This window comes from Fukomys damarensis, unplaced genomic scaffold (genome assembly GCF_012274545.1).
Source record: "Fukomys damarensis isolate Sample0158 unplaced genomic scaffold, DMR_v1.0_HiC HiC_scaffold_20, whole genome shotgun sequence".
In the NCBI taxonomy this organism is placed as follows: Eukaryota; Metazoa; Chordata; class Mammalia; order Rodentia; family Bathyergidae; genus Fukomys; species Fukomys damarensis.
This window is the reverse complement of record NW_022900932.1, coordinates 41,687,453-41,701,005: the sequence shown is the minus strand read 5'-3', so window position 1 is coordinate 41,701,005 and position 13,553 is coordinate 41,687,453. Positions and strand designations below refer to the sequence as shown.

Genomic DNA, 13,553 nt, shown 5'->3' with positions numbered 1-13,553 from the left:
TTTTTATTTGGAGGGGTTGATTGTTTTGAGTTCTATATATATCCTTGATAATAGTCCTTTGTCTGAGGAACAGCTGGTAAAAATTTTTTCCCACATTGTAGATTGTCTCTTAGTTCTGCTGATGGTTTCTTTTGAAGTACAGAAGCTTTTTAGTAAGATGAGATCCCAGTTGTTGATTCTTTCTGCTAGTTCCCGTGCTACTGAGGATTTGTTCATAAAGTCTTTTTCCTATACCAATGTCTTCCAGAGTTCTGCCTAACTTACCTTCCAGCAAGTTTAATGTTTCTGTTTTAATATTTAGATCTTTAATCCATTTGGATTTTAATTTAGTGCATGGCGAAAGATAAGGGTCTAATTTTAATCTGTGGCAGGTTGACATCCAGTTTTTCCAACACCATTTATTAAAGAGGCTATCTTTCCTCCACTGAGGATGGTCAGCTCCTTTGTCAAAGATGAGGTAGCTGAGTACATCTGCATTTGTTTTTGTGTCTTCCAGTCTGTTCCACTGATCCTCAGGCCTATTTCTTTGCCAAGTATATTACTTTTTGATGTAGTATTTTGTACTACATAATATGGAAATATTAAAAAATTACTGTTTGATTACATTTTCAGATAATTTAGAAGTTGCGTATTTAAAGACACTTACCAAGGAAGATATCATCAAATTCTACAAGGTAAGTTGTATTTATTCACTTATTTAGATTTGGACTGATATGGAAATATGTGCTACATTGTATGTGGCTGCTTTTAACCCATTCAGACTGGATCTGTACAGGTGTTTTTTGGACAAGTATTTGGGAGCATATTTTGACCTATAACTGTTAGGAAAAATAGAGACAATTCGTAGAGACTTAGGTATAAGATACATGTTTACTTCCAGTGTGTTCAGTTGTCCAAAGTGTTCCATTAGGTCTGCTAACCTCAGTCCTTCTAGGGTCTTCTGGGGCTTTTTTATCTATGGAGCAGCAACAGGAGTATGTGAGGCTTCTGATACAGACCCGTGACTGAGCCCTGCCACCAACTGGTACTAGCTGTGTGACCTTATCCAAGTTATGTATCTAGCTTTTCTTATCTACAAAACAGAGATTAGACTATTGTTGGAATGAGGTGTATAAAGTGATTAGCATTTAGTATTTAATAAATAGTCTCCAAGGTTTTGATTCTTTTAATCAAAATGTGTTTTCCTCCTTGATATATCAGATTTTTGTACCTAAAGTAAATTTTGATTATGTTTACTTACTACTTAAAACCATTTCACTTTGTGAAGATAGATACTGGTGGTGTGTGTGTGTTCAGGAATTCAGGAGTTTGAGACCAGCCTGGGCAGCATAGTGAGACCACATCTCAAAAAAAAAAAGTAATACCTTATTACTGTATTAAGTTTGTGAAAATAACAATTATAAGACACACTCTTTCTTAAAACATGAGGGGGGAAAACAGGATGGTTATAATCAAGCTTCACCTAAATCTAGAAGAGAATTTCCCTAGCTGTGTTACAGCTAGTAGTGTACAGAGTATTAATAGGATTGTCAGGGAGAAGTTTGGGAAAGATTACTCTCCTATTCCCATTCGTGGAGGATCACAGAGTATGTTAGCATTTTAGAAGTTCTAATAAGCACCGCAGTAAAGAGTTTACCCAGTATTTAATTTTGATTAAGAGAACATTTTCTAAACTAATTTCATTATTTCCTTTTTGGCTCAGAATACCTACAAAAATCTCGGAATTCTAATGTACCTTTTTTTTTTTTTTTTTTTCCTGGTACTAAGGAATCAAACTCAGGACCTTGTGCTTGCCACGCAGGTGCAGTGCCACTGAACTATATCCCTGGCTCTCTAATGATCCTTAAATCACAATTTACAAGAAAGGGGAATAGTTTTTTTAAAAAATTAGGATCGCCCAGCTAGTTGGTCAGGAAATGGAGAATACTCCCAAAACCAGAGTGTTCTGTCTACCAATGCAGATTGACAAGAGGACAATGAAGGTTGAGTGAAAAGGAATCAAGAATAGATCTTTGAGCTGGGTGTGGAGGTTCACACATATAATCCCAGCACTTGGGAGGCTGAGGGAAGAGGATAACTACAAGTTCAAGGCCAGTTTGAACTACATAATGAGACCCTGTCTCAAAATAAATAAATACACACAGTGCCTGCCTGGCAAGTGCAAGGTCCTGAATTTGATTCCTGGTACCAAAAAAATCAAAATAAATAAATAAATATAAATGAGTAGACCTTTGGAAGCAAACTTTTTAATCCAGTGAGAAAGTTGTCAGATGATGTTACTGGAGGCTGGCATAGGCTGAGCTCCTAAAGGAGGCCGGGGACGTTAGAGCAGGCCTGTGGAGTAATCTGGGCTCCTCTGCCAGTAGGAAGTGGGGCAGCCACGATGGTCAGCCTTGCCCGTGCAACATCAGAAGGGCTTCCCTTGCAGCTGTACAGGACCAGGATTAAAATCACTGCTCCATAAATAACTTAAGTCTTGCTTAATGGTCTTTCCTCTCTGAGGATATGAACTGTTACATCTGGTTAAAGCATCAGAGAAAGCTTCATTACAATTTGTACTCCTTACAGTTTGTACCCCTTTAGAAAATAAAAGCCCAGTGTCAGGGAAAGGTCAGGTGACACTTCCCCACAGGAGCCACCTGCCAATCTTACACTGCTGTCATTCATGGCAGTAACCAAAGGAAATCCTCAAGTAACATGGTGAGTAGAGAGAGCAACCATCACTTAGGAGCTGTGCAGCTCATGCAAGTCAGTATTTCTCTGTGTCTTAAAGCCCACAGCACTAAAATAGGTGTCATCATGAGTGAAGTTTAGCCTACAGAGAATTAAGAGAGCTAACACAGGAGAGTGCCTGGAACAAGGCAGGACTCAGTAAGTCTTGTTCTCCTTCCTTTTGGTAGATGAAGAGCCATGTCTTAGCAACAGAGCCTTGATGCAGAATCTGAGAAGGTTCTTAGAGGAGCAAGAGCTGAGGTTGCCCACCGAGTAAGCTCAGGGCATCGTCTCTGTAGCACTAAAGATCAGTAGGTGCAGCCCTTGCACATCACACCCCAGTGAGTACTAGGATAGGTGTTTAATCCCCACTTAGGCACACATTACCTGTAGGAGTTTGAACAGTTCAGTAGTCTCCTCAGACTGTTATCTTATCTGCAAATAGGGTTCAGAATACATCTTTCCAGGACTGATGCTGAGGCTCGATCAGAGAGTACTTATTCAGCATTGAGGTTTGATCCCCAGCACACACCCCTCCCCCAAGATGAAATAAAACAACATGAGGGGAAAGGAAAACATTTCTGTATCTTTGTGGTGGCTGATGATTTGTCTTCAAGAGAGCCTCATTTAGGGTTCCTTAGCGGGGCAGAAGGGTGACTTTGTTCTTCTTTCTCCCTAGGAAATGTTGGCAGTAGATGCCCCCAAGAGACATAAGGTGTCCGTCCATGTTCTTGCCAGGGAAATGGATTCTTGTAAGTATTGATTATGAACCTATTTGTACGTCTACTTTTAGGCTCAGATTGAGCCATATAGATGATGGCTGTCCCTTAAATATCCACATGCCTTACTGACCACCAAAGGAAAGGGGCAGACAAAGGGAACTGGAGACAGAGCCTGCTCTGTTGAAGCCAAATTAAATGGGGAGGGAAAATGAGGCCGTGAAGAAGAGAGCTAGAGGACAGTGCCGCTCTAGCCACAGGTTCACAGGAAAGCACAGCTGGTTGCTAGTAAGTTGTCTCCAAAGGTGTATGAAGCCACTGCATGTGGGGAAGAAGAATAAGCAACTTATCTGCTCAGTCCTTCCAGTCTTCTGCTCCTAACTGGCCATACTGTTCCCTATGGCCATTAACATTCCTGTCCTTCTGGCTTGTTTTACTGTGTTGTTACTGGTGGCCATAGCCTCAGAGTCCAGGTTAAACCTAGACATTAATGCTGCTGCAGCCAAGGCTTCTTGAGCTCAGTAACATCATCAGACCATCACCAAAACACCCCACATAGAAGATAGGACAAACACTCAAGTCCTTGGGAGCAGGCAGCTGAGAAAATCTTGAGAAGTACACGAACTCGGCCTGGTACAGTTTTTAATGCACAGAATTCAGCATATTTGAAAGATGCTGTTGCCTGCAAGTATGAGTTAAATGCAAAACATTAAACTTTTCATTTTCTTATAGGTCCCGTTGTTGGAGAGTTCCCGTGTCAAAATGATGTAAATTTGTCACAAGCACCACCCTTGCCACAAGTAAGAAACATTATATTATGTTGTACTTTGTACTTAGAAGTAGCTTGTTCTTCAGAACACGTAAGACCTAGTTGGTTTCAGGGTGTCTCAGGTCACCTACTGTATGTCCTCCTTGAATGCCTGGCCATTCAGCCTCTGCACTTGTCTGCTGTTCCTCTTATTTGAACAGTTGCACCATTCTTCAGTACATCATCTCTGGCCATATCTGTTCTAAGGATCAAATATTAAATGAAACAGCCTTTTCCACAGTCCCCTTTATTTTAACCATCTAGAAGGGAGGAACATTTACCAGTAGTATAACCAGGCCCTTGCTGGGTAAGCAGACCAGCTTCTGCTGCTCTGCTGGAGCCTTGATGTTAAGTTCCTGGCTCCCAAGCATGTTCCTGCTGGCCGACTGTCCTGCTGGACACACTCACTGCGGTTTTGCATAAATCAGTCCATGACACCTTGCCCTACTAATCTGAAAGAAAGTTTGGCAGATGACAGTATATGGGATAGAAACTAATATACCCTGTGCCAGCTCCCAGAATAGTTGATATCCTGTTCAATCTAGTTTTTATATGAGACACACTAAGGAAACTTTTTTTCTTTGCAGCCTGAAGTGATTCAGAACATGACCGAATTCAAGCGTGGCTTGCCACTATTTCCCCTCGTGAAACCACACATTAACTTCATGGCTGCAAAACTCTGAAGATTCCCTGTGGATGGGGAAGTGTGCGTGGATCTATTCCTCAGTCTTCCAGGCCTATGGAAACAATCTTGGCCACTAGAGTAGTTTCTGGTTTACTAATAGAGAGACGACAAAAAAAAAAAAAACAAAAAAAAAAGTTATCAAATGTTATTATGTAGAAATGTTAAAAATCCAAAATAAATTACAAAATCTTATAGATGTAGAATATTTTTAAAATACATGCCTCTTAAAATATTTTAAAATTTTTTCTTTTCATTTTTAAGAGAAATTTCCCTTATATAACTGGTTAAAATGATGAACGATATTCTTAGATCTTCCCTATTCTGTAAAATAGTCATTTGTCCGAAGAAGAAAAGAGTTAGCTTTTTTTAAAAAAGCACCCTAGGTTGGCGGAGAAGGCTTAAAGAATATTTAGAAAGGTGTTAATTGCCTATTTAAAACTTGATCCTCAAATTTGCTTTCTACTTCATGGTTTCATATAAATCAGTGGAAAACATTACATTTGGCAGATAATGCACAAAGCAATGTCATTTCTTTTATTAGTGAAATTACTGTTATAAAAGGCATGGTTTTAATCTTTTATAAAATATGAACATGTTTTTTATTCCAACTAGTAAAATGCTGGAAAACCCTAGAACACTCTACTTAGTTACAGTGCTAGAAATACAGATTTACCTTACATCAATTTTGTCCCAAACAGAATTTCTCAGGATTACTGTGGTTTCTTTCTGATTGAAGTATATTGACATTCTTATTGTTCATAGTTGATTTGCAGTGTTTTATCAGTTTTACTTTTTCTCATCAACATATTGCTGTATGTACTTAATAAGGACAAATTATGTCAACTTCAGATCCTACTGAGTGTGTGACATGCTTTTCCAACATCAGCTGTTGTAACTACCCATAACTTTTAACTGTGGTGAAATTGCAATTAATATTTTACCCCTTCATGAATTTAAAATGCAACAAATGCAAAGTCACCTTTTTGGAGACAAAAAAATAAAGCTTACATTTTTAAATAGTAAGTCTCCATAAAACTCTAAAATCCCTTGTTGTTACCAGTCTAATCTTGCCTTGTGTTATTTTTTTAATGTATAAACATATAAAGACACAGGTGATTGACTGGGGTGGACTTTAAAAAATTTTTTTTTCATGAGGTACTATTTCAGGTGAAATTGTTACTGTAGATTAAACATATATTTTAAAATATCATTAAAACTTGTTTAAGTTTTAATCAGTTATTACTATTATTAAATTTTGTTTCAAGAGAAATTGTGAATATATTTCCACACACAGGCACTAGCAACGCTGAGTGGTCCCATTGTCCACTAACTCAGGCAAAAAATGGCATTTTGTCTCCCCATGTGATTGATTTGCCAGGAATTCTTTCTGCAATCATGTCTTTTCACATAGTTTTTACATTTCCAATTTTCCAAATAATCTCACTTTGGGGCAAGAATGACATAGTCACAACTATGGAGACTGCTTTCAAAAGTGGGGCTCCAGTCTGCCAGGTCAACTTGGTGCTGTCGCTGTCTTTTTATCCCTCCTTCCAGAGCCTCCCCGCGTGAAGCCGGTCATTGTCCACTGGAAGGTGTGTGAAGGCAACACTTTCTTCTGGTTTTATGCATTTGTAGACTATGCAGCTTTTCATCAAACTGCAAATACATACAAGATGAATCTAAAGTTAGTCCTGAGTGTTTAAATCCGTCACTGTAAAAGTAAACACAAATCCACCTACCTTTTCTGTGGGAAATTATGTGCTTTTGAATAATTTTTAGCTCTTTTTAAAAAATGAGCAAAATTTTAAAGTGTCATTTTTATGCGGAAAGGCGCCTAAAGAGTTATGAAAGCAATCTCATGTCGTCTTCCCTGAACCTGCGCCTGTTGAGTGTGCTCCAGTGCTTTCTAGTTTCCATTCTGGATCTAGAGCTTCTGTTGGGTCCCTCAGGCATACTAATGGATTCATGCAAATGGGTCCCAGCTGCAGTCCAAGAGCAATAAGAGACTACCCCAGGTACTGCTCTCTACACAGGGCTTATTTACCAAATGAGATTTGTGAGACACTAAGCTATTAGTTACCAAGGACTTTTTAAAAGTCTTCTTTTTGACTAGTTGATGTGAAAGAGAGAGCATGTGACACAGCCAGTATGCTGGAGTCCTAGGGTTATCCTGTTTACAATAAATCGCCTGAATTAAAACTCTGGACTTTGTGTTTGTATTATTGTACAGGCTTGGTGAGAGAATACAATGGCCAATCCTTGGCCCTCCTCTGAACATCCCTATTTGACCTGGTTTGTGGGTTTCATTATCCCTAATACAGAACATGTATATCAGTGATTGAGATAAGTGGTTCAGTTTTCACACTTTGATGAAAGGATCACTTTTGTAAAAGAGGAGACTCCATATCTGAGCCTGAACTTCTTGCTGTAAGTATGGTAACTAACCTGAAAATTCAAAGGATTTGTCCCTGGCCTCCCCTTCCCTCCCCTCAATCAAAATATTTCTCTCCTAGGGCCAGGGGCTCAGTGGTTCCACTGCCTGCCTTGCAAGCACAAGGTCCTGAGTTTGATCCCCAGTACCAAAAACTATTTATATACTGCTCTCCCTTATAGCCTGTCTTTACATCTTCTTTCCACATCTTCAGCTGAAGATTAGGCAAGGTATTTTATCTAATCTCTGACCTGTGACTACTACTCAACAATCATTCCACCATGTACTGGCCAACTGGCTCATTCAGGCATTTCAAGAAGAAATCTGTTCATTCCTGAGTTTCCAGACTAGGGCATTCAGCCCACGTAGTTGGCATTGTGCTTGGAGATGATACAGGAGCCCCATCCAGAGGCCGAGAGAAACCCCACGTTTTCTGGCCTAGGCCCGTCTTCCTTTCTCTCAAATGTATATGAGGAGAACCACTAGATATCCCCACCACCACCACCCATTTTGGTCTCTGTATCATATTCTGGTAGGAGTATTTTTTGGTGTTTGAAGACCGTCTCACTATGTAGTTCAGGCTGGCCCTGAACTCACTTATGTAGCTTCAGGCTGGTCTCAAACTTAGTGATCCTTCTGCCTCAGCCTCCAGAGGACTTGGATTATAGGCTTGGTCATCATGCCTGGTTTTTATTTTTAACTGTGTAAGATTTAAATTCCATTCAGATCTTTAGACTCTAGGTCTCATTGTTCTATGTGATTTCCTGTAATAATAGCTTCCAAGTTCATCAATCTCCTTGATGCTTTCCCATTAATGTGTAACTACCTTTCTCACACACTTCATTTGACTTGATCCTCTGATGCTTTGTGTGTATCAGAAAGCATCAGAACAGATCTTGCAGTTTATGCTCCTCTCCTAGGCTAAATTATCACCACTACCTGCAAAATCTTCCTCCTTGTTAATACAGGCCCATGCCACATGACCTGCTAAGGCCGTAAATCCATGTGCGTTCTCCTTCCTGTTGCCCACGGAAGAGTAGAAAATATCTGGGATCCTTCAAGACATTTGGAACAGGGATAAGCATTTTGGCAATTCAGGTTCTCCTGTGACTTCACCACTCAGAAGACGCCACTGTTTGGAGTTTCTTATGGTCTTTTTCCTTTGCATATAGAAAGAATTCATGTATTCAGTGAGGAAACTTTCTCTTAGTAGTCTATATTGAGCATTTTTCACATGAATATTCTTGAAAAAAATTACGATTTTTGTTGTTAGCTGTTTGTTATATTGTATTGCAATATATTTATCAGATGCTCATTGTGGAATGTTTAGGGTATTTCCAAGCTTTGCCTGTGATAAATTTTCTAATCTGCATAATGCCTGTGTAATTGTTCCAAATATTAATTTAAATTGCTTGTTTATAAAATATGAATATTTAACTTTATTTTTTGATAAATTTCAAATCTGGGAAACAGGAGTTAAAATAGTACAGTGAATTTTATATGACCATCCTGTATTCATCCATTTTATATTTTTTTCACATCTGTTTTTCTGTCTCTCAAAATGTATATATGTGTTTAATTATTTTTGCTGAGTCATTTGAGAGTAAATGTTAGATAGAGCATGATTCCATGAGTGGTGCCGTGCCTGCCTGGCAAGCACAAGGTCCTGAGTTTGGTTTCCTGTACCAAAAAGAAAAAAGAAACATGATTCCTTCTAAATACCATTACACAAGGTCAGGAGGCAGTAAGGAACTCGGCCTTGGTCTGCCTTTGTTACCGATAACTATGTTCCCTACCGTAATTTTGACACCTTAAATGAGATAGAGATTTTCTTTGAAAGACATAAATTACTAAAATAGACATGAAAAGAAATAGGAAATTTGAATATTCTATCATCTGTTAAAGAAATTGCATTCATAATTAAAACCATTCCTGCAAGGAAAATTCCAGACCCAGAGACTTCACTGATCAATTCTGTCAAACGAAGAAATTATACCAATTTTAGGTGGTTTTTTGTTTTGTTTTGTTTTTTGGTACCGGAGATCAGAACTCACTCAGGTCCTTGTGTTTGCAAGGCAGGTGACAGAACCGCTGAGCTAAATCCCTGGCTTATACCAATTTTACATAACATTTTAAGAAATAGAGAAGGGAACTCCTTCCAGCTCATTTTATGAGACTAGTTTTACCCTTACATCAGACAAAAATATTTCGCTAACAGAAAGCTCCAAGCTAATTATAAATAAAAGCAGTCACCAAAATCCTTAAAATATTAGCAATTTGGACCCAGTCATACATGAAAAATAATTTTTCAAACAATTGATTTTCAAATATTATACTACCATTACATGAAGACCGAGGAGGATTTTCCCTAGAATACAAAGCTAGTATATTTAAAAATCATCAGATATTTTTTACTATTATAACAGAATTAAGAAGATACCTTATGCGTAAGGACATTTTACACAGTTTATAATGACAGCTTCAGCAAATAACAGAAGGGAACTTCCTTGACCTAATAAAAGGAATTTATGAAATAGCTTCCTGTAACATTAGCTTTAGTGAGATATTTGTCACTTTCCTCTTAAGATCTTCACAAGAACTCCTTCATATTTGTATTTGAGGTCAGTGCAGTAAAGCGTAAAAATCACAAAAGATGAAGTAAAACTATTCATGGATGACGTGATCATATGACTGCAAAAATGCTACTGATTACTGAGTTGACAAAGTTCCAGGAGGCAAATCAACATTAACAAATCAATACACAGCGGATCAAAATATAAAATATTTAAGCTGGATGTAGTAGCGCATCTCTTTAGTCCCAGCACTCTGGAGGCTAAGGCAGGAGGATTGTTGAGGACAGCCTAGGCCTCAACAAAACAAGACAAAAATATAAATGAACACACACACACAGTATTTAGGGGTTAAAAAAGTTTTTAGTCTCGCTATGCAGTCCCGGCTGGCCTCTAACTTGAGGTGATCCTCCTGGCTCAGCCTCCAGAGTTTTTTTTAAATGGAAGCAAAGTTTTATTAAAGGTAGTAAAAGAGGCTTTGCAGAGTGAATTTGGGCCAAGTAAAAGTAGGAAAAGAAGTATATCCTACAGGATGAGATTGTGCGACCATGCAGTCAGGAACACAGTGGTCAGCAACATTTTCAGGATTTCAGTTTGCAAGTTTTTCATGTTTTAAAAATCTTACTTCTACCATGTGTGGGTGGTGCACACCTGTAATCCCAGTACTCAGGAGGTTGAGACAGAAGAATTACTGCAAGTTCAAGATGAGCCTAGGTTACATAGCAAGTCAGGACTAGCCTGGAGTATATAAGAAGACCCTGTCTCAAAAAAATAAAAAAATTGAACCACGCCTGCTCCCGGCCCAGCCGCCATCGCTCAAGCGCCTGGAAGGTAGGCTGGACCCCGATCCACCGTGGGAAGGAGAACCACGCCTGCTCCCGACCCAGCCACCATCGCTCAAGTGCCGGGAAGGTAGCCGTGCACCCCTGAACCCCCATAAGCACCCCCCCACACTCTCAGACCTCCTGACTGTGCCAATCTTTGGACCTACTCTGCAGAGACAGAGGTGGTCATCAAGGATATTTTCCTGAGTTCCCAACTTTGAACATCTTTAAAGAAAGGGCATGGGGAAACCTGTAATAGAACGTTGCGGAGTTGAACCATTCAGAAGGATGGGGAACTCAATCTGGACCTTGCAGCCCGAGGTCAGTCAGCATCAGGGGGTTCAGCCATCAGTTAACTGAGATCAAGGGTCTTGCATCCTTGCTCTGTCTAAGCCATTAAATGGTAAATACACTATATTGAAATTTTGTTCACTGCAGACATGTTCTGGACTGCTTCTTGATTTCAATTTAATTCAAATGATTTAAGGGTGATAGACTAGTGACTACCACAGGTGGTCAGTGTCCAAGTTGTGCTTGATCTTAATGTGTTGCTGATTGTATCAGTTGGGGTAAAGCATTGCCGTTGATTTCATGAGCTGTTTTCTCTGATGTTATGAAGATGAAAATGTCTGTGGGTGGTTAGAGACACAGAAGCTAGGGTGCAACTATATCAGCAAGATTTGGGTGATAATCCAGAGATTAAACAAAGGACAGTCCACCAACAAAAATTAAAATGAGAAAACACTTAAGCAAGACACAAGGACAGACTTCCAGTTCACCAATGACAAACAGTAGGGCAAATGAGGATGAAAAGGCCGATAGTGAACCAACAGGACACCCTGAAATCAAAGCACAGGAAGTAGCAAAACAGATCAATCAGGCTCTAGAAAAATTCAAAACAGAAATAATTTCCCAGATAACCATAGAGATAGTGAGCAAAATGGAAGTTGTGATTCGAGACTCTAGAGCAGAAACTGACAAAAAAATAGATGAGCTCAGGACCATGATAGAAGCCAAGAAGGCCCAGCAGAAGAAAGAAATGGAAAAAATAAACGCCCAACATAGGAAAGAAATGGAATCCATAAAACAGATTCAAACAGATATCCAGGAGATTAAACACTCTATTGAAAGTGTACGCAACAGAATAAAAGAAGGAGAAGATAGGCTGTCAGATATAGAAGATAAGATTGCAGTCAGTGACCATGAAAAGAGAGGTCTCTTAAAAACAGTAAGAGATCATGAGAAATCGATCCAACAATTCCTAGATGATGCAAAGAAGAATAACATAAGACTGATAGGAATACATGAAGTAGCAGGAGAAAATACAAATGACTTAAAAAAGCTGTTTGCAGAATTAATGACAGAAAACTTCCCAAACAGAGGGGAAGAATTTGACATTCAGATAACTGAGGCATATAGGACCCCAACTAGCTACAATAAAAAAAAATCTACACCTAGACATATAATAATCAAGATCCCAGAAACCCAACAGAAGAACAAAATACTACAAGCAGTAAGAGAAAAGAAACAAATCACATACAAAGGAAAGCCCATCAGAATCACAGCAGACTTTTCAACACAAACCCTTGGGGCAAGGAGAGCCTGGAATGAGATATTTCAAGTACTAAAAGAGAACAACCTCCAACCTAGACTGATGTATCCAGCAAAACTCTCTTTCAAAATGGATGGGGAAATAAGACACTTCCACGACAAAGAACACCTGAGAAACTACATGAATACCAAACCAGCACTACAAGCAATTCTAAACAAGATCCTAGAAAAAGACAATGAAGGCAACAACACCATGAGGCCCAACAGAGCAAATCAAATAGGCAAGGCAAGAAATTAAAAGGAGAAGGTGAAAAAGTAAAAAGAGTCAACAAAAGGCCAATAACATGTCAATAATAAGTCAGTACATATCAGTTATAACCAGCAATGTCAATGGCCTCAACTCACCAATCAAGAGAAATAGACTGGCAAAATGGAATAAGAAGCAAAATCCAACAATATGTTGTATACAAGAAACACACCTAGTGCAAAAAGAAGCCCATAGACTGAAAGTGAAAAGATAGAAAACAATTCTCCATGTGACAGGAGCCCAGAAAAAAACAGGGGTAGCAATCTTATTTGCAGACAAAGTAAATTTCAAACCAAAACTGAATCTAGTATTATTGATGTAGGACAGTACTGTATCATACCTCTATGAATGTAAAATATCTAGTACCTGCTTTATGATACATAGTAGGGACCATGCTTTATCAGAGCTACATTTAATGATATTACTCTAGAATGTTCTCTTTCCAGATGATGATTAAGAGGCTAATAGAAAAAATGGTGCCAGGTACCACAACAGCAACAGAACTTTGCTGTTGTCTGGATATTATTCTTTTCTTTGTTTTTTTTTTTAATGGAATGTGCTGAATGTCTATAATTTTGTTCAGATGACTGCAGAACCTGGAAAAGGTGTTGCTGCTATCGATGCATAATCTACTATTATTAGTCTTTATATACACACACACACACACACACACACACACACACACACACATATATATATAAATTGGATTTTGGGAAACTTTAATGGTGCTGCCAACTTTGGAAAAAGTCATCCCAATTTACTGTGTTGACTTGGCATTGTACAGAAATGGACAACCATATTGGTCTACAAATGTTAATTTATTTTTATTTTTATTTTTAATTTTTTTTCCATGTGTACAGGGTAACACATCGTACTAAATATGTAAGGTCATATCTACGTGGGTTTGATTACAGAAACTAATAAAGTATTCTCTAAATAATGAAAA

General features: G+C 38.6%; 1 protein-coding gene across 3 annotated transcripts in view; it reads left to right on the top strand.

Moving 5' to 3' along the window:
- Window positions 1–7,123, top strand: part of Ide (insulin degrading enzyme) — an 87,848-nt gene extending 80,725 nt beyond the window's left edge. For all 3 annotated transcript variants that reach the window (XM_019208671.2, XM_019208670.2, XM_010632098.3), the window contains exons 22-25: window positions 613–674; window positions 3,392–3,464; window positions 4,164–4,231; window positions 4,827–7,123. In XM_019208671.2, the coding sequence (XP_019064216.1) occupies window positions 613–674; window positions 3,392–3,464; window positions 4,164–4,231; window positions 4,827–4,922 (299 nt within the window). In that variant the 3' untranslated portion in view covers window positions 4,923–7,123. The remainder of the gene's footprint in view (window positions 1–612; window positions 675–3,391; window positions 3,465–4,163; window positions 4,232–4,826) is intronic.
- The last annotated feature ends 6,430 nt before the right edge of the window (window positions 7,124–13,553 follow it).